This window comes from Corythoichthys intestinalis, chromosome 1 (genome assembly GCF_030265065.1).
Source record: "Corythoichthys intestinalis isolate RoL2023-P3 chromosome 1, ASM3026506v1, whole genome shotgun sequence".
NCBI lineage: Eukaryota > Metazoa > Chordata > Actinopteri > Syngnathiformes > Syngnathidae > Corythoichthys > Corythoichthys intestinalis.
In genome coordinates this window covers 37,418,945-37,445,156 of record NC_080395.1, presented here as the reverse complement: position 1 = coordinate 37,445,156, position 26,212 = coordinate 37,418,945, and the positions used below count along the sequence as shown (strand labels likewise).

The 26,212-nt window shown below is 38.5% G+C and overlaps 2 protein-coding genes across 3 annotated transcripts in view; one reads left to right on the top strand and one right to left on the bottom strand.

The window, feature by feature from the left end:
• Nucleotides 1-1,530: 1,530 nt before the first annotated feature.
• On the bottom strand, nt 1,531-14,913 carry gcfc2 (GC-rich sequence DNA-binding factor 2). Its single transcript, XM_057849759.1, has 18 exons — nt 14,523-14,913; nt 14,333-14,434; nt 12,446-12,631; nt 12,109-12,369; nt 11,109-11,209; nt 10,880-11,022; nt 8,915-9,098; nt 8,114-8,237; nt 6,874-6,910; nt 5,116-5,213; nt 4,817-5,016; nt 4,596-4,740; nt 4,395-4,516; nt 4,227-4,303; nt 2,411-2,477; nt 2,178-2,324; nt 1,847-1,983; nt 1,531-1,787 (listed from the first exon to the last, which is right to left on the bottom strand). The coding sequence occupies exons 1-18, from the start codon at nt 14,839-14,841 to the stop codon at nt 1,646-1,648; spliced, it is 2,592 nt and encodes an 863-aa protein (XP_057705742.1). The 5' UTR covers nt 14,842-14,913; the 3' UTR covers nt 1,531-1,645.
• A 3,772-nt stretch (nt 14,914-18,685) lies between these two features.
• itsn2b (intersectin 2b) overlaps nt 18,686-26,212 on the top strand; it is a 61,343-nt gene continuing 53,816 nt past the window's right edge. Inside the window, exon 1 of one of the 2 annotated variants that reach the window (XM_057833119.1) lies at nt 18,686-19,115. The gene's annotated coding sequence lies outside the window, so the exon portion shown is untranslated. The remainder of the gene's footprint in view (nt 19,116-26,212) is intronic. The other variant, XM_057833110.1, reaches the window with a different exon arrangement.

Here is a 26,212-nt window from a genome sequence, read left to right as displayed (position 1 = left end):
TTTGCCAGAGACCCCAACAGTGGCTCAACCAGTTTCACCACTGAGACGTCGCAATAATAATCACATGACTCCATTATACCAATCAGACTCTAGCTTGCCATTTTATGATGAGGCCGGCCTGTTTTCTCCACTTGAGGGAACTCATGCTCTTTGGACAGATAAGGCTAAAATTCTGTAGATTTTTTCTTCTCTCGAATGAATTCATCCATTATCTGCTGCTTAACCCCGGGTCGGGTCTCTGGGGCAGCAGCTTTAGCAGGGACGCCCAGACGTCCCTCTCCCCAGCCACTTCAACTAGCTCCTCTAGCGGGATCCCAAGGTGTTCCCAAAACAGGAGAGTGACATAGTTTCTCCAGCGTGTCCTGGGTCGTCCCCGTGGCCTCCCGCTGGTAGGACATGCCCGGAACACCTCAACAGAGAGGTGTCCGGGAGGCATCTGAACCAGATAGGTAGCTTGTGTTGAAATTTGCCTGGCCCAAGTTTAGCAAATGTACCACTTCCAAAATCACCCCGTGCTGAGTTAGAGTAAAAAAATAAAAATAAAAAAAATTTGTTGTAACTCCAGTTATTTCATATGCCTCCTGAAGGAGAAACGATATCGTCTTCGCACACACCATATAATTGTCTGCATTAGTCTAACACATAGTCTAACACATACATATGGTACAGGTTTTCGTAGGCACCGTCTAACTGTTTGCATTAGTCTAACACACGTAATATAATTAATCAGGAAATAGTATCATTTTCATATTTACGGTAGGACTACACTACTAATATAAAATAAATAGCACACCATAGTTTAATGAGAAGAAATAGAAGAGATACACAATGCCGTCTTATCACAAGAGTGACGCACCAACTCGGGTAATCTGCTCTCCCAGCAAACTCCAAGGACAAAGCGCTTTGTCCTAAAACAAGTACAACCAGCCTGGGCAGCAAAGTTGATAGCGGGCGTCCCAATCCGCGCACGAACCTAAGCCGCCCAAAACCGGCCACAGCGGGGGCGGCCCAAAAGCAACGCCCAGAAACTCCTTCGACAAGACCCGCGTCAGCAAAGACTTCAAAAAGACTGGACACTGAGATAAGACAGATTTCTTCTGCTCGGAAACATGTAGCCTTGTTTTGGATCCAGAATTGTCCCTCCGTCGTCTGTTTTTGCCTTGTTTTTTACCATTGTCGACGAATAAATTGTCAACCTGTTTTCGGCGAGTGTTCTTCAAGCTTTTGAAACATGGAGTCAGTGTGCAAAGGGTTAACACAGGAACGCGCGGAGTTTGGCTTCCTCCTGGCCTGGCTCTTCGGGGGCGTCGAGCGGCGGAGCACATTTCCGTTCTGTTGCCGGCCTCCCCCGTGGGGTTTGGGCTGGGAGGACTAAATTCCTTCAGTTGGTGACCCTGACGTCTAGTGACAGGACCACTTGGGGTGGATGTTTGATGTTTTTCCACTTTGTGCATTATAGTGAAAGCACAGAGCTAACCTACCTAATGCCAGAAGCAAGACATGTGACTTGAGAGAAACATTAAAATACAAATATTTATTTATAAAAATAGTACATTTCTTATAGAAACGGGCAGTGAACCCTTAAATTGTCATCGTCATATTCATTTACAAACAATACTTTCCCTAGGCAAATCTGTGCTTCAGCTCATAATGAACCTTCGGTCGCTTGATTGAGAAGCTGATGAGAGTAGATGACATCCTGATAATGGTATTTTTCAGCTATGCTCATGATGGCGTCATGGCATCGGATTCTACTCAGAATTTGTAGCACTTCAACCACGGCAAGCCTGAAATCAGGGATTGCATTAATAAATTTCCCAATGATATTTCACTAAACCTTCAATACCTTGTGTCTGGAGCTTCGGGAGGATGCTGTTTACAAATGTTATGAGCCTTCTGTACGAGATGGTTTTTGAAAGACTGGAGCTGAGGCAAACATCCATTCTCTCCTCCGAACCAACTGGTTGGCAAACTATCAGCAATCTTAAACACAGACATCACAGTGCGATTTTAGACCCATATAAAGTGGAAAACCAACTTTTTATATATAATTTTTGGAATATAAGGCACATCTGACTAAGCCGCACCCACCAATTTTTCACACACACACACAAAAAAAAAATCGAATCGCTATTTTGATACTTTGTATCCCAAAAGGTTAAAATCAGGCTGTATACCCTTTTGCATGCAAGAAGTTCATTGTCGGACAGCATCTGGCTGCACATCGTGACCATCAAATACCGGCAGAGCAACTTGTCCAACATCAATTCTTTCAGCGTAGATTCAGGCAGCAGCAGATCCCATTTCCCCATGTTTCCAAGCAACTAATAAAGCAAAAAACAGTAATGAAACACACTTGTGAGAAATAATAGAAAATATGTATACAGTATGTAAAGTAGCATTATAATACCTTAATGGCCATCCAGAACTGTTGGTTCCTAAACCGACTCTGAGGAGACAAACTGTCTTCCAAGACCCTAAAAAGTCGTGATGAAACAGAAGTAATGTTAATGATAATGTAATGATCTAAAACATGGGTTTCAAACTGAAGGCTCACATTTTTATGGCCCGCAACATTAAATCATGTGCATTGATATTTTTTCTTGCAAGAATACAACTGAACTGAAAATTAGCGATGTCCCGATCTGGTCACGTGAGCAGAAATCGGGCCGATCGCGCCATTTTTCAGAGGATTGGAATCAGTTGAAAAGGATTGAATTTTTAATTTTTTTCCTGCTTCATGCTCATACAGTGCTACAGCCTCTCACCCTCCCTCCTGCTTAGCAGTGCGGCCAAACTGTCCAGCTTGCATTTAGTACTTAAAGTTAACGATGATTGACAGGTTTTTAGCTTTGTTCTTGCCAGGGAACCTTAGAAGCTCTACGGGCAAAAGCACAAATCCGTCAATCATTGTTAAATTTGCGTAAGTGTGCTGTGGCAACTCATTGTGTGAGCGTAAAAGAGTGAGTGGATTTGAGTGGAGTCACTCATTGAAGCATTTAAGAAAGACAAGCATTTTTCTATGTTATTCTTGTATAAAAAAATAATTCACATTAACAGGCGGCATGCTGGGACAGTAACATGTTTGGAAACTTTGTTAAAAAAAAAAAATTACTATTGGATTGGGACTTGGTATTGGCAGATTCTCAAAGTCACGTTACTCGGACGCAAAATATGCAATCGGGACAGCCCTATAAAAAAATAGGGGTGTGACAAAATATCGAAATGGTGATATACCGTGATACTTTGTATCCCAAAAGGTTATCGATATGCTCCTGCCAAGAATCGAGATATCATTTTGAAAAGGTGTCAATGTCTAAAAAAAGAAGAAAAAAAAAAAACCATAAATGAACCAACAAGTTGCTACCAAAATAGTGTCTCAGTTAACTAAGGCTGCATTGACGGTCCTTGACGCCCAATCCATATAGACTGGGAATGTTCGTTCATTCGAAACCAGAGCATTCACAGTCATTCTGTCCGATTTTCAGGGCATTTACAGGTCACTTGCTGTTCATTTTAGGGCATTTACAGGTAATTTTCTGTTGAGTTTAAGTCACTGCCTATTTGGATGATTCCCAGGTCATTTCCTGTTCTGTAACTCTAACTAAACAGGGAGAGACCCATAAAATGCCCCAAAAGCAACAGGAAGTAACTGAAAATCAAGTAAATGACCTTAAATGGCCCAAAATTACCTCATTGCCTGGCATTGGCTGCCACTGCCGGTCATAGACGTTTGTTCATTCGCTGTCACCCTACCACTTCAAACGGATTGGACGTCTACTAGTGATAAACTAATTCACAGCAAAAGCTTATTTTTCTGTTTATTAGTTGTTAGTAGAATATCCAAGAATGATTTCCTGACCAATGTATCGATAATCGTTGCATCGCCATATTGTCAGATCGTTATCATGAGCTTTGTATCGCAAATCGTATCGTATTGTGAGGTACCAAGAGGTTCCCACTCCTAATAAAAAACATTAAAAAATTGTTCTAAAGAGGATTTGGATCATTTTTTGCATCAACGTCTCTATAAAATGAATCGACTCTCAAAACAGTAGATTGATTTGATAATTGATAACTTGCCACTAAGTCGAATAATTATAGGAACACTAATGGGCAGACATAACAGCCCTCCGAAGGAAACCATAACTGCGATGTGGCCCGCGACAAAAAGGAGTTTGACACCTCTGATACAAAATAGAGAGGTAATCTGGTGTAGAACTGACTTTTTTGGGTAAAGTGGGATGAAGACATCTTCATCTACACAGCTTCTCAGTCTGTCGATCACAGCCTTGATAAGTGCCTGTGGACATGAATGCACATAAAAAACACAGTTCCAGTGGTGCGACTCTGAACTATCACAAAATAAACAGTATGTTTCATATCATTCTTACCATAACGGGCTTACTCTGCTCTCTTTCAAAGATTGAATAGTCCTCCCTCAACCGCTGACAAAGCTCAGTTAAACAGGCTGACTGACGGAGAGACATGGGGTCCCAAACTAGCTCCACAAATGCTGAATACAGAAGTGGATAAAAATGGGAAGATTAGAGGAAGGACTAAATATTTTTTCCCCAAATCAGTACATCTGCTACCTGTTGTTTTGGGTACGACTGTCCTTTCGATGACATTTGAAAGCATCTCTCTATCTAGGTGCTCCAACTCCTCGTGACCGTGGCCGTGACAAAATGTCTCAACTGCAGGAAACCACGGGAGCTTTTCAAAGTCCGTGCTGGCGTCCTTCACAAACACAGTAAATTATCCAAAAGCTACTGATCAAGTGTAATAATGTGTTTTGAATAAACAGTAGAAGCACCTTTAGAGGGTTCCACGCAAGCAGCTGATGCCGTATGATGGGGCTTAGCAATTTGGGAAGACAAAGAGAGATGTAGGCCGTGTGGTAAGAATCTGTATAGAAGCTTCTCCATTCCTCGAAGTGGGACAAAATCTTTTTAACATCGTGAAAGTCATCGTGAACGTCAGAGAAGACCTCCTTGGACTTCAATAGGATGGCAGCTAAAGTGGGTTCACATACAAAAATATGTTTGTATCGGTTTCTTCTTTAAAAAAAAAAAAAAAAAAAAAAGAATAAATAAATTTTGGTTTTCTCCCCACCAGTCTCATTCTTGAGATGTTCCTCATCCTCACTGGAATGCGTTGTGTCTTCGGGTATATCACACTCTGCCGTTGCTTTATCGATGTTTCCTGCCACACTGCATTATGAGAATTATATTACACAATACAGTTCAGGTTTCAACAACAAAAAAAAGAAAATGTCCTAGTCTTGCTAACTTAAGATTTTAAGTAAACATAACTCAAATTCTTAAACTATGAAGTACTACAACAAGCATTTTAAAAATTATGCCGAACATTATTTTTGACACGCAAAAAAAGTGACAGAAAAGGCTTGATGATAAAAGTATATCCGATTTAGTACTCCTTCCTAAGCTACCGTCAGGACACCAACTAAAGATCTCCACACAAGTTGTCAGTTGATCAGGTTTTTAGGCCGTACTTACATTTCTGAGAAAACTGAAATTATAAATTGAGCACTTAGCATTAGGGCTGTCAGCCGCGGAGTTTAGCTCAGGACATGTTCCGCTGCCGTGGGTTTGAATTATTATATGTCCGATTAAGATGAACTCCAAATGACATAAAATGTTGCGTTCAAAGTACTTAACCAACGTCCAGTTTACTTTAAATGTTGAGTTTTAATTGTTCACTTTAGTTTCACATCAAAACCTGAAAGTATAATTGAAATTTTTTGACTTGAAATTTCAACTTGTGTCAACTTTTTTGTGTAACAGATAGGGTTGTTCCGATCATGTTTTTTTGCTCCCGATCCGATCCCGATCGTTTTAGTTTGAGTATCTGCCGATCCCGATATTTCCCGATCCGATTGCTTTTTTTTGGGTCCCGATTCAATTCCAATCATTCCCGATAATTTTTCCCGATCATATACATTTTGGCAATGCATTAAGAAAAAAATGAATAAAACTCGGACGAATATATACATTCAAGATACAGTACATAAGTACTGTATTTGTTTATTATGACAATAAATCCTCAAGATGCCATTTACATTATTAACATTCTTTCTGTGAGAGGGATCCACGGATAGAAAGACTTGTAATTCTTAAAGGATAAATGTGACTTTGTATATTGTGACTAAATATTGCCATCTAGTGTATTTGTTGAGCTTTCAGTAAATGATACTGTAGCCATTTAACTGTTCTGCCCAAATGTATGATGGGAAGTGGAACCATGACTGTGCGTAGTGGCACCAATTGATATATCTTCTCTGCGTTGGGAAATAAGATAGGGTGTTAAAAAAAAAAAAAAAACTACTACCTTTCTTCCCCACATTCCTTCCCACGATATCTCTAATTGTTGAGAGTGTTTTTAAGGCTTTAGCCACCTAAAAAAAGGCTCCAAAGACTGCCAAAATTCACTCTACTCATTCTACGCTGCCTTTTAGCTCTATATATAGGTAAAACGGCGCCATTATAGATTGCACGCGACAATGCGTGAGTGAGTCGTACAGCGCATGCGTTAATTGCATTAAATATTTTAACGTGATTAATTTTTGAAAAAATTAATTACCGTCATTAACGCGATAAATTTGATAGCCCTACTTTAAGCCAAAACTAAAGACTCTGGATGAGTGTAAGACATTTTGTCTGTAATGTTAAATACAATTAGAAAACGATTTAATTTAAAAAAAATATATATATATATATATATATATATATTTTAAAAAGGCATGTCCGATATTTTTTTTGCCGATTCCGATACTTTGAAAATGACGTGATCGGACCCGATCGATTAATGTATCATGTTTCAGAACAACTGAATTAAGCAAATTTAACCCACCTCTGAGAGTCTGCACCATTGGTAGAGTTGTCTATGGCTGAGATGAAACAGAAGGCAATAAAAAGTGGATAGTGATGTCTATGTCAATGGATATTAATATACACTGTTGGCCAAAAGTATTGGCATCCCTGCAATTCTGTCAAATAATGCTCAATTTCTCCCAGAAAATGATTGCAATTACAAGTGCTTTGGTAGTAATATCGTGAAAAAACACAAAAGAGAATGAATTTTTTTTTTTTTCCTATCATTATAATTTTACATAACACTCCACAAATAGGCCGGACAAAAGTATTGGCACCCTCAACCTAATACCTGGTAGCACAACCTTTTGATAAAATAACTGCGAACAACCGCTTCCGGTAGCTCTGCTGGAATTTTAGGCCATTCCTCTTTGGCCAACTGCTCTGCAACAGTCTCTGAGATTTGAAGGGTGCCTTCTCCAATCTGCCATTTTCAGATCTCTACACATGTGTTCAATGGGATTAAGGTATGGACTCATTGCTGGCCACTTTAGAAGTCTCCAGTGCTTTCTCCCAAACCATATTCTAGTGCTTTTTAAAGTGTGTTTTTTGGTCATTGTCCTGCTGGAAGCCCCATGACCTCTGAGGGAGACCCGGCTCTCTCACACTGGGCCCTACATTATGCTAAAGGTCGCCAGTGCTGTCTCTCAAACAATTTTCTAGTGCTTTTTTAAGTGTGTTTTGGGTCATTGTCCTGCTGGAAGACCCATGACCTCTGAGGGAGACCCGGCTTTCTCACACTGGGCCCTACATTATGCTGCAGAATTTGTTAGTAGCCTTCAGACCTCACAATGCCATGCACACGGTCAAGCAGTGCTCAATGTGGTACACACAAGGACACGGGACAGAGGTTGAGTCAACTTTAATCCATTTTAACTAGCTGCAAGTGTGATTTAGGTATTGCCACCACCTGTTGTGTGCCACAGATAAGTAAAAGGTGCTGTTCATTACACAAATTAGAGAAGCATCACATGATTTTTCAAAGGGTGGCAATACTTTTGTCCGGCCCATTTTTGTAGTTTTGCGTAAAATAATGATTTAATCTTTTTCCATTTTCTTTTGTCTTTTTTCATTGCAAGCAAAATATATGAAGATATAAAGCATTTGTAATCGCAATCATTTTCTGGGAGAAATTGAGCATTATCTGACAGAATTGCAGGGATGCAAATACTTTTGGCCAGCAGTGTAGCTCGATGGTATTGGAAAATAATGAAACTCACAGTTTAGCTGCTGCAGGTGCTGGGCATGCTCCTGGATCTTCTTTCTTCTCTGCGCACACAGCACCTCCATATGGCTGGAAAATAAAGTGTGCAGCTCCACCTCCAATGAATTGATTTCGACAATCTGAAGTCAAAAACAGCCTTGAGTAAGATAAATGCTGAAAACATAGTGAACGAACAAATTTGTCTATACATTACGGGTGTGACAAAATATCAAATCGATATCTTGATACTTTTGTATCCCTAAAGGTTATTGATACGCTCCTGCCAAGACTCGATATATCGTTGGGGTGCTTACAGTACACTTTTTGTTCATTTTAGGGCATTTGCAGGTCACTTTCTGTTAAGTTCTAGTCACTGCCTTTTTTTTTTTTTTTTTTGGGGGGGGGGGGGGGGGGGGCGTGGGTGGTTGTTCTTTGGTCAGTTTCTTTTCTGTAACCCAAAATAAACTGGAAGTGACTAAAAATCAACAGCAAATGACCGAAATGCGCCCAAATTAAACTCATTGGTTGCCATTGACTGGCATAGACGTCCAACCCATTTGAAGTTGGATTCGCTGCCACCCTCCCGGCTCAAACGGATTGGGCGTCTACCAGTGATAAACTCAATCCAATTCACATCCAAAGGATGAAAATAGCTTGTTTTTCTGTTTATTAGTTGTTTTGTAGAATATCCTAGAATGATTTCCTGATCAATGTCTCGATGAATCGTCGTATCGTGAGATCATCGTTATCGTGAGCTTTGTAGCGCAAATTGTATCGTATCGTGAGCTACTATACAAATAAAAAAATCCATCTTTACCTTCTCTCGCAGACACTCCACCAGGTTGTGGGCAAAGAGTGTCATATCTCTGTAAAACTTGAGCTGTTTCTCTGACGAGCTTTCCTCCAGAGATTCCACTGATGTTTTAGCACTTTCGGCATCTCCCTCCATCCGACTCAACTGGGCCCTCCTCGCACTGTGCACTTCTTTTAGTGAGTCCAGTCTGTAGACAATGAACAGCACATGAATCGAATAGCACTGTTTGCCATTGAGGGCAGAATACATTTAAAGGATATCAACTAGGGGTGTGACAAAATATCAAAATGGTGATATATCTTGATACTTTGTATCCCAAAAGGTTATCGATATGCACCTGCCAAGAATTGAGATATACCCTAATTTTCGCACTATGAGGCGCACCTGACTATATGCCGCAGCCCACCAAATCTGGCACGAAAACGGCATTTGTTCGTAGATAAGCCGCAGCTGTCCTCACTGTATCATGGGATATTTACACCAAACGATATTAACCGGTACAACCTTATTTGACAGCGGCATCATACGACCAAGTGTCATAAGACCAAATGAACCATCATTAAACTTTGAACCAATTAGTGAAAAGCTTTATTGCTTCAAGAAGCTTCATTTGGCCATCACTGCTCCCTTGGGGGAGACCGTCAACCTCTGCTGCCACCTGCTGTTGACATCCAACATGCCTCTTAGCATGCATTGCAGCGCTACAGATGTAAATAACAATCAAAAATCATGTTCTGTGCTAAATATTTCTTCAGTTACTGTTCCAATTGTTTCATCAATTGCTCGTTATGGTATTTGCTAATACTTTATTTGGCAGTGGTGCCAAGACTGTCATTGCACAATCATAATTATGACAGGTCTCTGTCCTGAGAATTCATGAATGCTTGTAACAGATGTCATTAAGTGTTATCCGGCAAATGATCTCACTTTTGAATGGATGCAAAAGATCCAAGATGGACAAAAGTTGAGTTAGTGACATAATTTACCAAATGACACTTAATGACATAAGCATTCAGTAATGTCAATGACAGTGTCATGTCATAATTTTGATGATCTTATGACAGGTTTATGACACCGCTGTCAAATAAAGTGTTACCTAAAAAAAAAAAATCAACAAATAAGCCACACTAGACTATAAGCCACAGGTATCAAAATGAAGGAAAAAAGTAGCGGTTTATAATCCGAAAATTACGGTACCTAGTTTTTAAAAAGGGTCAATGTTTAAAAAAAAAAAAAAAAAAAAAAAAAAAAGGGAACCAACAAGTGGCTATCAAAATCTTCAACTATAATAGTGTCTCAGTTAACTCTATGGCTGCCATTACTGGCGCTCGACGCCCAATCCATTTAGACTGGGAGGGTCGAACGAATGTTCATTCGTTCGAAACCAGAGCATTCACAGTCACTCTGATTTTCAGGCCATTTACAAGTCAATTTCTGTTCATTTTAGTGCATTTACAGGTTGCTTCCTGTTGATTTTGAGTCGCTGCCTATTAATTTGGGAGATTCCTGGGCCACTTCCTGTTCCGTAACCCAAAATCAACAGGAAGTGACTCATAAAATGACCTGAAATCAACACAAAGTGACTAGAAATCAATAAAGTAAGTATCTGAAATGCCCCCAAATTACCTAGTTGCCTAGCGTTGGCTGCCACTGATGGCCATAGACATTCAATCCGTTTGAAGTGGGAGGGTGGCAGCGAATGAATTCATTCATTCGCTGCCACCCTCCCAGTTCAAATGGATTGGATGTCTACTAGTGGTAAACTCATTCCAATTCACAAAAGAAGCTTGTTTTTTTGTTTATTAGTCGTTTTGTAGAATATCTTAGGTTGATTTCCTGACCAATGTATCGATAATCATTGTATCGCCATATCGTGAGAACATCGTTATCGTAAGCTTTGTATCGCAAATTGTATCGTATAGTGACGTACCAAGAGGTTCCCATTCCTAATATCAACAGTGAACCTACTTTCCGGCAATTCTCCTCTTCACCATTGAAACAGTAACAGAGGGGAGTGTTTTGGGGATCTTGTGTCCTGTTGATTTCTTCTTTTGTCTTTGACGTTCATCATCCTGGAAGCTACATCTGCTGGACTCACTGCCAGATGGGCTCTGAGTCCACAAAGAAACAAGAAAAAGGTACTCAATATACCATTGTATGTACATTTTAGCAAAATAGATTAAGCATACACTTTTACCTGTACACCAGGTGGTCTCTTGACTCCTTTCCCAATTTGCGTCTCCTCCCAAAGCTCCTGCTCCTCCTCGTCACTCCCTGACCAACTACCAACACTTCCTCCTAAAACACAAACGTCACTCACTTTAAATAAACCCATTGCATACTGCCAAATTTAATGAGTTTTTTTGTTTAGTTTTTTAACAACTCGTTTTTGGCCAAGTGACTGTTTTTGGTCATTTAATAAAATAACCGTGTTAAGACCTAATATCCACATTCGTTGACATCCATTTTGGGTCAAAAATGTATCTAAATATACAGTAAACTACTATTGGGTGGCAAAAGGGCTAAAGTAATAAAAGTCATGAGGTCCTCTAACTTTAAATCCTGCTTTGGAATCAAAACCGATTGGTCAAATTTTCAATGAAACGGTATTTGGTTTTTGTTAACAACCGATTACTGAAAAACTGCATATTTTCAATGACAATGTTTGTGCAAAATATGGAAATTCATACATTATCTAAGCTCTGTTGACCTGATATTGCTGATAAGACAAATTGTAGTAGTACCAAGAAACCTTAAGGTGTTTCAATTTTTAACTACGTGTATACAAAGTTAATTTGTTACCTTAATAATGTAAGTCATATTTTGATAATTAAGAAAAAAGTCTGTATGCTGGTTAGATTTGTTTCATGCTTAAATGTAGTGCCTACTCTACCAAATATAGTAATACTTTGAATTTGGCTGTTTAGACAGTGGTCTGCTCTCATTAGAGTAGTCCTCTAGTTATTCAACTTTTTCCCCCTTTTTTAATACATATAATTTAATTTTTTTTTATAGAATAAATATAATTATACATTAATAAAATGTCAATAAAAAATAAAATTAACACATTTAGGATGGAAACAAATACATTTTGGTTGTTGACACAATAACAAACCCACAAAAAGTTTTTTTTCCATAGTATTTAAACGAGTGCCCTATAAAGGGTTAAAATGGGTAATACTTTAACTTTTCCATACCAAGTTTCTCCGCAATCCTCTCCTTGACGCTTTTCAATCTGGGGGCAAACTCAATTCTTTTTTCGTGATCGTCTTCATCGTCATCTTCTTCGTCATCCCTGTCTTCAACATTGTCATCCATTTCTTCCTTGTGGTAGCGTTCTGGGGTGCTACTTGAGGAGTTTTGGCCATCTTTGTCCAAGGGGATGAACTCTTTCTGGGCTCGAGTGTTGCGGCGCTGCCTCTTGGCTGCTTCGATCGCTCTGGCATTAGGAATAATGACTGAAACAAAAGTAGATAATTATGACACAATCTCAGCATTTGCTCCAAATATCAGTTCTTCACAACAAAACCCTACTTTGTTTAACAGCAGAGTAGCTGCATTTTGAACTAACAGAAGAGGAACTGCTAGCTCCTTCATCATCATCGGTTTCATCATTTACCACCTCCTCATCATTGTCATCACTTTGTTGAGAACTATTTGGTGATGATGGGTTGTCGTTATCCTGCTTTGGAGAGTCAGATGCCAGTGCACTTTCTGGTTCTGGAAAAAGGAGACCAAAAAACTCATTTTTATTCAAGGTATTCAAGTTTTCGTCTTCTTTTACAAACTACCACAACACAGACTCTGGGACTACTACACATATACCTTGGCTGGCTGTGAATGAGTTTATTTATTTTTAACCAGCTGCTACTGGACAAAATGTCATGTCCAAATACAGAGATGTCGCGTCCCATTATGCAAACCAGGCAATTGCCTAGGGCCCCCAGCCAGCAGGGGCCCCCAGAGGGTCAACAGATTTAGCACACGCAGCTTTACTGCAGTGCCAGTGAAAGCCTTGTGTCTGAGTTCCCTGAAGGGGCCCCTTCACTCACTCTACACTCCCCCCCCTCACGTGACCCAGAGTGAAAGTGAGCGGTGATTTGGCTTTTTTTAAATTGGCGTATATCCAAAATGAAGAGAAGTTATCCTTCTGGAAGCGACAAAAGAAAGAAAGAAAAAGCAGTAGAGGAGAACAGGAAGCATGACAGCGGTGCGTGTATTATGTTACTGTAGTTTTATGTCCTAATGTAGTAGAAGCCGGGCACTTTGAGTGTCCTAATAAGCGCTCTATGAGACCAAGGCGTTATTATACTTTTATTAAATATACTATTGCTCCAAGTCCAGCTGTCCCCCTTACTTGCACACGCTTGAAGGGCCCCATGTTGCTTGTTGCCTGGGGCCCCCGGGGACCCTTGCTACACCTTTGTCCACATATGTGGATGCCAAATCTGAATTATAATTATATATATATTTTTTTTTTAAGCTATCATTTTTATATTTTTTAATGAATTTAAAAAAAATCTTATAAATATATATAACAACAACATTAATATAACTAAAGTAATAATAAATAATAAATAAAAACAAATATACTGTACTTTGGTTGCGGTTTAAATATTTTATGTTATTTTTTTATATTATTTGACTCACTGCCTGCAATTGAAAAGTACAGTGGTATCTGTACTTACAAACGTCTCTAAATACAGAATTTTCAGGTTAAGACACGCCTCAATGGGAAAATATTGCCTCTTGTTACCAAAGAAATTTCAGAATACGGAAGGCGAAAATACAGAATGGCTGGTACTTGCAGCTCCCAGTTTACTGAACGTAACATATTTATAAATGCTCTGCCATTGGCAATTGCCTAGCATTCCTGGAATCCAATTGGCTAAGACGGTATGTGTGTAACCCAGCGTCCTCTTCATTTGCCCCTCATGTTCCAACAGCGTTACATGAGTGTATTAACTTTTATTCTTTACTTTATTCTTGGTTTTTTACATGATGTATAACTCTGATTTTATGTTTATTGAGCAACAATATAATTGTAACATGTATTTGTGACATGTTTTGATGCATTTTTTATGCATTATAAAAGATTTTTTTTACTTTTGGGGGGCTTGGAACAGATTAGGGCATTTACCTGAAAAACCCATCTTTACTTAAAGAATTTTCAGGTTACGAAACTACACCCAGGACCAATTAATTTCGCAAGTACAGGTACCACTGATTGACATCCAATTCACCTATACTGGGAGGATTAACTGTGAATGCTTATATTTTAGTGACGGCACTAGATGTTCATTCCATTTTTACTGCTGTCTGCCCCTCTTCTAGGCAAAAAAGGTTTGGACGTCTAGTGCTGTCAATGGCAGCCGATGAGTTAATGAGTGTCCTATAAATGGCTACACTTGAGTTAATTACCAGTGTTGTTGCTGTTCTTGTCAGATGACCCTTCCCTTTTCCGTACTTGGAACAAAACTGTTTTATCAGCAGACTTCTTGAGTTTAAACTCGGGTTCCAGAGCTGAAAGAACAAGAAGATATTCAGTGACTAGGAACATTGATGAACCGACTTCACTGAAATCTACCACGTTTACTGAAGATATATTTACATTCTTTGTCGTCCGAGAAACTAAGAACGTTGCTGGTTTTCTTCTTGATGCCATCGTTGTCTTTCGTATCTTCGTTGTCTGTCGTCAGTTCGGGTATCTCTTCATCGCCCCCGTCACCAACATCCACCTTCGATGTAGTCGTTTCCCGCTTTGAACTGCACGATATTCCACGGGAGTGACCTACTCTGGATAGCTTATTTGCCACCACCCCGGGCTTCTCTGACGGGGTTCCATTGGCATTGATCACCGGCGTATCCTCCTCTTCGCTAGAGTCACCTTTTCTCTGTCGAAAATTTCTCCTGGGCTTCTTGTTAAACATTTTAAATCCCTGCACTTGACAGATAAACGTCAAAATTTCGGAGAAGACGCAAATCGAGGTACGTCGCGTCGAAAAACGTTTATAATTGTCGTAAAAATACCGGAAATTTACCTTCGTGCATCATGGGATATGTAGTTGAACGCATCAGCACGTTTCTCCAGACATATGGAGTGTGTGTCTGACTCTGACATGCCCAGGGGTGAAAGTGGTTAGAATTTGTTGCCGGAACTCCCCGAAGTGAAGGTCACCACGGAGCCAGAAATTTTATTTATTTATTTATGTTTTTTTTTTTGGGGGGGGGGGGGGGGGGGTCAAAACTAATGAAATACAATGAAAACTTTTTTGGTTGGGGGGGTGTAAAAACTACTGAAATGCAAAGAAAACTGTTTTGGTCAGTTATTTCTATAACACATACAAACACTGATTTTCATTCAAAATTGTATTTTTTTCAATGATTTGCAAAATAAAAGTTAACAAAAACAGCTATAACCCCATCCTCCATCTCCTAATTTCTATTTTCCCCTCATTTCCTCACATACTACATGCCAAATCTCAATTTTAACTACTTAAGAACATAAGATGTATATTTAAATGGAAGAAAATGTAAACATTTACTTTTTTGTGTTTTTTAATAATAAAGATATAAGTAACATACATTCAGAAAAAATAAGTACAAATGACTTATATTATGCAGAGTGAAATGGAATATACTTTGAATGATTGCACAAACATTTACTTTTTTAAATCGTAAGGAAATGAATAGGTAGCCTAACACAAATTAACAAATATAAATCCAAAGTGCACCTTGACAACTAAGATGTTCTGAACCTCCCCATCAGAGCAAATAAAACAAAATATGATAAATAAGCCACCTTAGCTCTTTGCTTGCTCTTAAAGATTTGATCCATTTTCTGTTGCATTGCCCTTTTTTTTTTTTTTTTTTTTTTGCTGTTTCAGAAAAATTGCACATCTGAACCAATCAGCGCTAACTATCTCTGGTGATCACATGTCAGTATGTCAGCCAATTGAACGGATAAATGAGTCCAGGCGTTTTGTTTTGCTGCGTGGATTCGTCAGACTCAGATAACTGCAACAGCTGGGGAAACCTCCATGCCGTCCGTAGAATAAAATAAATAATAAATATCGGTGGAAACGGATTACCCTACACAGCACTTTATTATGCTTGTTGTTAACACTTCTGTATGTAAATTTTATGTTGGTAGATTATTTTCTTCTTGGAGATGAAATGCATGTGTGGCAGCTTTGTATTTGTCTTTTTTTACATAGCGTTTTGACAGTTGCCGTCATATTTTCAGACTCAAAGCACCGTATACCGGAACAGCGTTCCAGCCCTGAATCTTATACCGGAACTGCGTTCCTGACCGTTCCCGCTCACTTTCAACCTTGGACATGCCCTGTCAACTAGATACACCGACAAGTACAGGACTACTTAATTCATCCACAACTTCCACAAGGGAAGTTATTTCACTTTTATTATCTGTTAATGCAAGTCAATGGCTTTAACTTAATTAAGTGACAACCATGTACAGTATATAGTGCTGGGCATTTTGGAGCAAAAGTCATATCCAGATATATTTAGGCTAAATATGATATATATCCGGGTATATTCCTTACAAAGTGAAAGCAAATGTTCAGTTTAAGTCCAAACCAAATATGAAAAATGATCATTTCAAATAATAAAATTTAAACATAAAAACTGTATAACAACAGGAGTACCTTAGTTGAAATTAAAACTCCGAAAGGTGTACATTTCAATTCATGGGTGGCCGATGTTTTTTTCGACCAAAAATTTGATTTACGATTTTCCAGACCCCCCCACCCCTGTTTTTAAAGATGAAAATACACAGTTTTGAGATAATTCACCATCCAGAAAATGTTTCAAAACATCATTTGACCGCAGAAACAAAATCAAAAGACAGAGAATGCTCAAAACAAGTTACAAAAATATTTTAAAATATTGAACAAAAGTAATATAAATTAGGGGTGAACGATAATGGAAAAAACTGACATTGCAACTTTTTGGGGGTTTGCGATATATTGCGATGTATATTGCAATATCAAAACAAGTAGAATTTTCACCTGATGACTTGAATAGTTCAGTTTGGGAAGATACTGTATTGCAATCAGCAGATTGGGCAGCTGATTAGATTGTTTTCCCCCTTATTTTTCTCTTCCTTTATCCTTGTATTCTTAATTTTTTTTGTTTATTTCAATAATTTATCATTTTCATCTTGATAAAAATGTTATCTTAGTTCATGTAAATTTTTTATTGTTGCATTTTAGATTTAAGGTGCTTCAATCATGTACTGTAATTACATTGTATTGTATAATAGCTATTAATAATAATAATTATAAAATCGTACATCCTGCATTAGGACTATTGCACATGCGCACATTGTGATGGCGATATTTAAACGATATATCGTGCAGGCATAATGGCGTACCGCACATGCTATTTTTAGACCGTGACGTCGCATCGTAAAGCGGAAGTAAAGCAATAGAGGGACATTATAGACCCCCCTTCCCATAGAAACAATATTAATTCTGCTACTTTTCTCCGGTAATCTTTCAAAAACGAACATGCCGATCACACATTGCTTTTTTGGAACATGTAGAAACGACTCTAGACATTACGACATATGAAGGATGTTTCTTCATACGTTTCCCGAAACCAAAACTCGGAGGAAAAAATGTGAAGAATTAATCAACTTGCGCGGACGTTTTAACGCCAGCTAGGTGAAGCCAGGGTGAAGCCATTCGCATTTCATATGCAGTAAATATTTTGTTGGGTTGGTACGGTCTTTCAGAGGACAAAGAGGTAAGCCATTTTGATATTTTTAACTTATTCTTTAGCGTGACCTTGTGCCGTGCTGCTTCTGTCCGACAATGAATGACCTGAAAAGAAATAACTTTAGTAAGGGGGAAGTGTAAATAAATTATACAATTAAGATTTGTTATCAATGAAAAAATTCAAAGTGTTCGTTGGCTGTCACTGACTAGCATTTGCGATCGCTACACAAAACTAACTAAATTACCCCCAAGAACGGTCAGAGACGTATGACAAGCAGAGGATATAATATATAAGAAAGACAGGGCTGGTGGTAAAGGATAGCTTGTTGAAAGTATCGATAAAAAAGCTAAGGCTATGCTTAGGATCGGCTCGTTTTTTTTTTAATCTTTTTCAGCCCTCGACACTCAAGCCATCTCTTTAACTGAACATTTTTATGTTCTTCCACATCTTTGCCAGTGAATTTGGCACCAGGGACATAATTTTCGGAGTGAATTGGTAGGTTTAGCTCTGTAAACATCTTCTTTGTACACAATTTCCATTCATTACCTATTAGGGACAAACGGTTCCGTGTCCCCCCTTACCAACAGTAGCTAACGTCATGAATATCAATGAACGGATGTGACGTGTTGCTTGCGGTACGTCATTACAAATAAAATTTAATAAAATATTTTCCGCTATCCCCTAGTTTGTATGCAGCCCCCAAATATTGTATATTATTATTGTACTGTTATCTCCAAATAGAAACACAGCCTTTATCATGGGGTAATTAAACAAAGTTAATCATCTTGAAATATTGCGCCACATCCAATATGGCGGCGATGTCAACGTACAATTCCGTAACCCACGAAAAGGACAGTTCTCCTTTCTCAGAAGTTGAATAACTTGTTTTTATCGTTAGGTTTAACCTGCCTTGCTAAATGAAGGGCGCAGTAAATAGTATCTTTTATTATATGTGATAATAATGAAATGTATAACTTTCTGAAAACGTTTGTCTTGCCCTGTCTCGCGCGAACATCACTACACCCATCATTCATTATTCCCTTTGGTTTACGTTGCACTATTTTCCTCCTCGTGCCTGGTCTCTCCCAGGGCGGTCCTTCCTCCCACAAACCTTGGCAGAGTCGGACAGAACGGGGGTTGTAGCAAGTTAGCAACTCACTTTGGGTTGCGACAGGGGCGAACAGCGCTGCGTAGCGGCCACTCTGTCTGCAACAGCGGGCCTGGCAGCCCAGACGTGGTCGTCGTCGTCAGCCATGTTGGTGTGACATACTCAACGAGCTGTCAGCAACAGGTCCTTCCGAGAAGTCGCAGGCAGCCTTGCTAAAAACGTCCAAAATTTCTGCTACCCTATCGAATTTCGCCAGACACGAAACCTCATCGGCGACGAGGATATTAAACTAAGAACATTTGAAAAACTCGGAAATGTCTTGTTTAACCAAGCGAGAGAGACAAGACACCGAAGGTAAGTTGAAATTCAGTTGTAACTATCTTTTTAAACATGCTAATTTAGCTCTCACCCTTAGTGTGGTGTGTCCTTTTTGTTTTGTTTTCATTAGTTTTGCAAATGAAGGCTAAAGCTGCTTTGAATGACGAATACTTGACTTGAAATTACATGGGATGAGATTGGGACGGCGGGCAAAATCGTCAATATTCTAAATTGCGTTTTGTCAGAGGAGCTGCTCAAATGCATATTTTACATTACGAACGTATCTATTCTGTGACGGCAGATTTGCACGTACCGTGTTTGAAACTAGTTGAGCAGGTTGCGGGCAGTACTTGAGATACCTGACTGGCACAGATATAGAAACATATATCAGGCTGGGTCTTGTGAAAGTACAGTACAGTACAGTACAGTATATCAAAAACCATTCTAAAATTACTGAACTCATCGCGAAAGCCCAAGAATTCATCAAGAACGAGACGGCTATTATTCCTGAAGTATATTTTCATAATTTTATACTCCAAAACAACAGTATGCCTAGTTTTATTTATACTTTTAATCATAAGCGGAGTTTAAGGGGGGGCAGGCCCCCACTGGTGGCCAAAAAGTGTCATTGCATGTAATTGACTTTCCTATGTATGATTTTCAAATTAAGAATTTTCCGGTAAAATATTGTCTATAAAAGTTGTTAAGCAATAAAATAAACAACAAAAATGAATGAAATGAACAAAAGTGATTTATATAATGGGACAAAATTATTTTTAGAACAGATCATGTGACTAGCACCTTAGACGGTCATATGCTTTGCATAGCTACAACTAGCCAAGGACCGAACTAGCAAGATGGATATACGTCCTTTTTTCAAACTTAAGCTTTCAAAAGCGACAACAAATACTGAGAAAGAACCAACGATTGAAAATGTGGACCATGAAACGCTAGAGACCACCGTCAAAATGATGAGTGGAGTTTCAATTTGCCCCACTAAAGACGCTAATTGTACAACAGAGCCACCACGGTGTCTTGCCAATGTAGTTACCACCGTCAAAATTTGTGTCCCCTGGCCGCGGGAGCACACACACACAGATTAGTTATGAGTTATGTCGACTTAAACAATTAATTGAAGACAGAAAAGAACCAAGTTATACATTTTGGACAGCAACGTTTATTTTAAACTGGAGACACTCCATGCAGGACTTGAATTACAGTAATAACAGTTAACAGTGAAACATTGCCTTTTTTTTTTACATTCAATACGTATGTTACCGTATGTTAAATGACAGGAAAAAAATGTTTTTTTTTAATGGATGGGCCATATCTTAAAACCTCATAGATAACTACATCACCAAAACACAGAAATCAAGCAAATCAGTGCAGCGCAGTGGCTCCGCCCGGGGGATACAATTTTTGATGGGGGTAACTACCTTGGTACGACACCGGCGGGTGTACCATATTCAATGGATGACGATCTTAGCGAAAAGTATAGCTGTCCTAAGCAGCCTGATTTAGAATTCCCTTAAAGAATGATGGGAAACAAAAAAACGCTCATTTTCAACTTGTTGTTATACATATTCAGGTTCATTTTAAAGTTAATAAATAAAGTCAAGTTAATTTTTTTGTTGAAACTGTGTTTCGGGGTCTTCAGCATTTTGCAGTTTGCCTCTACTGAGACGTCTAATGGCGTCTAATGACGTCTTACTAGAGGTGGGAACCTTGGGACACCTAACGATTCGATTACGATTCACAGGCTCCGATTCGATTATAAATCGATTATTGATGCACCCCCCCCACCCCCCCTTAATGTTTTGTACATTAGTTCCAAAATTGTTCAAAAATCCTCTCAGGCTAAACCAAACTACTTTTTCACGATCAAGTTAACAGTTAAAAACAGAAAATAAAACACTCAAGTCCCCATTCTGTATGTCATTCTGCTGTCGTCCGCAGTCAGGTATATGTGTTTTTTGTATAGCGGCATGAGTTGAACATGATATTTACTCTGGGTCCATTCCTCATTGCATCCCGAAGACCGCGCTTACGGTTTTTCTTACGCTTTACCTTGGATAATTCAATAATCGGAATTTGGATGTTTGTGAATTGTTCTCGAATCTTCCACGGCCGAATTGCGAATAATCTAAGAATTGGACATTTCGCACGGCTCTACGTCTAACCTTATTTTTGTTACGTAAAAGTGCTGTCCAGGTCAATGATGATCCTGCCGGTGTTTTCAGAGTTCACGTTCATGCTGCGGAGTACAGCCTCTCACTCACACAATGAATGAGTTGCCGCAGCACACTTAAGACTGTGTACTAGGCCTGAACGATATTGGAAAAAGCTATTGCTGCGATTTTTGGGGGGGTTTGCGATATTATATTGTGATATTTAAAAATATATATATATACTGTATATATATTTTTTAAAGAAATTTTCACTAGATGACTTGAATAGCTGTTTGGAAAGACTTTGGATGACTCTCAATGACCAATGTACAGTGATCCCTTGTTTTTCGCGGTTAATGGGGGCCAGAACCCGCCGCGATAAGTGAAAAACCCAAATTTTATTTTTTTGTGTGTGTGTGTGCTCAATGTATTTATTCAGATTTAGCATTGGAAAGAGATACATATAAGGCATGTTTTTTTTCTCACCTTTTCCCCAAAGTATGATTTTAAAAAATGTGTGTGTGTGTGTGTATATAAATATACATAATGTATATATTTATATATTAATAAATGGTTTCAAGCTCTTCAAATGTTATGTTATATTATGATCAGTTTTAAACATAACTGTCCAACCAAATCATTTTTTAACAAGAATAAAGTACTGTAGTCGAAAAATGCCTGGCTTTATTCAATACTTCTGTTTATCTACCTTAGCTTTGACTCTTTTTGGACATGTAGAAATTACAAACTCCTCATGATCACTTCTGGCATTTAATTTATATGTCTCAAACGTCTCCACACACCCTCCACACACAAACCCCCTAAAAGTCGCAATTTTTTTTTTTCCAATATCATTCAGCCGTAGGATAGACTATAAAATCTTATTGCAGGTTTACTAAACACTTACATGCCTTGGACTGAAATACATGTTTGACCACTGCAAAGCCTCTAGACCCACTATGTCATCTGGAACCCATTTGTTGTGTGTTCTAAGAACTCGAACCAAGCGTCAACCCATTTGTTGTGTGTTCTAAGAACTCGAACCAAGCGTCATAATTCCGTTATTATGCTCTACACTACCTGAAGATCTGAAATGTCCACAAACAGTTTGTGGCTTGAAACTATCTTGTTTACTGCAGCATATTCATAACTGCCCCTATTTTTCTAATTATTAATTGTATGTGTTTTGCTTTTTATCCTTTTATTTGTGTTTTTATCTCTATTTCCTGTTTTTTTTTGTTTTAACTGTGTCTAACTGAGTTTTACATGGCATGTGTGTATCCTTTTATTTGTTTTTATTTCTATTTCTTAATTATGTCTTGCCAATTTTTATATGATAGAATGCACTCGATTTACTCTTTGTTGAATTACACTACTCTACAAATAAATTTGCCTTGACGTGCCTGATTGCCTCAGCCTGACGATTGTACTGGACAATGTCCAAAAGAGGCACAATGAGGGCCTCTCAGATAATCACTTGCACTACAGACTGCAACCATTACATTACTCTGGATGATGTATCATTGAAAATAAACAAACATTGTACAATAAAGATTTAATGCTGAGTCAGTCGTGAGTAAATGGTGTGTAAATTGTGTGACATTTTTTTTGATGGTGTACCATGAGACATTTTGCTCATGCCTTGATAAATTCACCAGGTTTAAACTTGCCCTGTCAGTAAAAGTGGGATTTCTCCACTCAAGGCATATCCTCATTTGTGGACAAATCAGGGCAAGGCAAAGAAATGCAATTCATCAAGGTGAGCATAGCCCTGCCTTGCCCTGCAGCAACAATTCAGTATGTATGAATCACCTGAAAGGGCTCCTACAGGTTTTTGTAATGTTTTGGGGTGCTTTCACACCTGTGATATGTTTGTTTAGTTCCGAAACAGGTGTGTCCTTTTGCTTTCATGGCGTTTGTGTTAATAAGGCAACATTCTGTCGCGATTTACAAAATGTAAACAAATGCTATGCGCGACCATAGATGTTAGATCTATTAGCCTGATGTGCGCTGTGAGTGAAAATGGATGGGCATCATCTAGAGCTGGGAAAACATATCAACTGACAATATGTCAAGATCCGAGTTGTGACGCCGTTCCAAACGCGATGCTAGGTGGCTCCAATAATACCTGACTGTAGCCGATAGCCTACAAACTACGCCCACATGATAGATATCACATGTATATAGAACTAGATGCGAAATTGCAAACACGGCGGCGTTAGCACATGTATAGAGAACTAGATGCGAAATGATAGACTCGCCGGCATTAGTAAACAGCCACCATCTTAAAGCAGTAGACTTCTCAGGAAGGCTCTGTTGTAGAGAATATTCCTAGCAAACCTAAGTAACTTTTTATCTAAAATACTCCTAAATTGGCAAAATCTTGACTTGAATCTATCTTTAAATGATGAAATCGTTTTAAAACATTCACATGTCGAACGTAGACAGAAGGGAGCTAATGCAATAACGGGAGCAATTTTAACAACTTTTAACGGTCTTTTAACAACACTAAATGACTTCCAAACATAGCAAAGGTTACTATCTAGTTATCACCATATCTACAATACCACTGTGTCAAGTTAAGTTTAGGGTAAAGAACTGGGGTAGGGCTAATTGTCCCAAAAACCCTTTGAACTTAACATTGTGTGACCTATGTTTTTTTTTTTTTTTGTTGTTGGGGACGGGAAAAAAAAGATAAAAATCATGAAGATTAACATCAGGTACTTTGCCAAATAACTAATTACTCTTACATTTAGGTAACTGAGTTACTAACTCCATTACTTTTTGGGAGAAGTAATTTGTAACTGTAAATAATTACTTTTTTAAAGTAATATTAACAACACTGTGCGGTAGTATGAGTGGCAATTCATTGTGTGTGTAAAAATGTTCTGAGCACCGTGAGCAGTACATATATATACACAGTGTATCATAAAAGTGAGTACACCTCTCGCATTTCTGCATATATTTAAGTATATATTTTCATGGGACAACTCTGACAAAATGAAACTTTGATACAATGAAAAGTAGTGTGTGCAGCTTATATAATAGTTAATTTATTTTCCCCTCAATATAACTCAAAATATAGCCATTAATATCCAAACCCCTGGCAAAAAAAAGTGAGTATACCCCTTAGACAATACCTATATCCCTAAATGTCCAAATTGAGTACTGCTTTTCATTTTCCCTCCAAATTGTTATGTGACTCGTTACAGGAGTGCTGTCAGCATTGCTGCAGAGATTGAAGAGGTGGGGGGAGGGGTCAGCCTGTTAGTTCTCAGACCATACGCCACACTCTACATCAAATTGGTGTGCATGGCTATCACCCCAGGAGGAAGCCTCTTCTGAAGACCGTACACAAGAAAGCCCGCAAACAGTTTGCTGAAGACATGTCAACAAAGCACATGGATTACTGGAACCATGTCCTATGGTCTGATGAGACGGGCGGGCTTTCTTGTGTGCTGACCCCCCACCTCTTCAATCTCTGTAGCAATGCAGCCAGCACTCCTGTAACGAGTCACATGACATTTTAGAAGGAAAATGACAAGCAGTACTCAATTTGTACATTTAGGGATGTACGTAGTTTCTAAGGGGTGTACCGTACTCACTTTTGTTTCCAGGGGTTTAGATATTAATGTCTATATTTTGAGTTATTTTGAGGGGCAAATAAATTGAGTCTACTATATAAGCTGCACACAGACTACTTTTCATTGTGTCATTTTGTCAGTGTTGTCCCATGAAAAGATATACAGTACTTAAATATCTGCAGAAATGCGAGGGGTGTACTCACTTTTGTGATACACTGTATATACATACAGTATATATGTGTATTTTTTTGACAATTTTTTTATGGTATTGGATCGGGACTCTGTATAAAATGTAAATTGTTTTAAATAGTTTTTGTTCTATTTTGCACAGGAACAGTTGCTGCAACATTTAATGTACTTTTCTATGTAAAAAAAAAAATGTAAATAAATGTCAAATGGCATCTAGTTAAAACGGAGATACATGCTTCTGTGTTTTTATAAATTTTAGAGGGTAATATAGTTTAAGTATCACAATTAGTATCGAATTGCCACACAGGTATAGGGATCGGCTCTGTAAACAGAGCATTTCTTGAAATATGATTAGTCATTGACTAGTTACATTATTTTTTGCATTATTTTTATTGGTCAAAAAGATAGATATGGGATTGGTATCGGCAAAACATCTTGGGAAAAAAATCCGCGGCTCAGAAGTTAAAAAATCAGCAACGTCGTTTTATTTTGTGTGTAATTCTTGGGTTGACAATTAGATATATTTTCACAGGTTGTTAATTAGACCAAAGAACAATGAAAAGTATTTCAGCGCAGCCATTTTTCCTGAAGGTTGTTTAATGTCACTGTCCTCTGCAAAATACTGCTTTACTCTGTACTAGGGATGTCGCGATCTGATCATATGATCGAAAATCGGGCCATTTTTCAGAGGATCGGAATCAGGTGAAAAGGATCGGGTTCTTAATTTTAAAAAAATTCAAAAATTTTTTTTTTTTAGTTATTGGAACCGGACTCTGTATCGGCAAAATCTCAAGCAATATTATTTGGTCTTTTTCACCTGGCTCTCCAGATTGACAGGTTTTACTGATGGATCTGTAAGGGACAATTCTTCAGTTTTTTTTTTTTTTTTTCTTTTCATGACGGGCGGCGCACACTTCATCACTTGCCTTTTGACCGTCTAGTGTCATCCTACTCTCATGCACATTTTGGCATCAATGACTGCAAGCATAGCTATTGAATCCATAGTTTCACACTGTGGGTCTTGTAGTAAACATGAACAAAAACCAAAGCTGATTTACCACACATTACTTGAAGAATTCGTGAGGCGAGGACTTGGGGTGACAACTCTATTTTAGAGACAGAAAAAATGAATACCATAACAACTATTTGATGGTATTTCTTAATACTTTCTAGTTCAGAATTACCTCCTTTT

Coding starts and splice junctions, on each gene's coding strand:
- gcfc2 (XM_057849759.1), bottom strand. CDS start 14,841: ATGTTTAACAAGAAGCCCAGGAGAAATTTTCGACAGAGAAAAGGTGAC. Junction 12,370..12,445: donor CTACTCTGCTGTTAAACAAA/GTAGGGTTTTGT, acceptor CTTTTGTTTCAG/TCATTATTCCTAATGCCAGA. Junction 4,741..4,816: donor TTGCGTGGAACCCTCTAAAG/GTGCTTCTACTG, acceptor GTGTTTGTGAAG/GACGCCAGCACGGACTTTGA.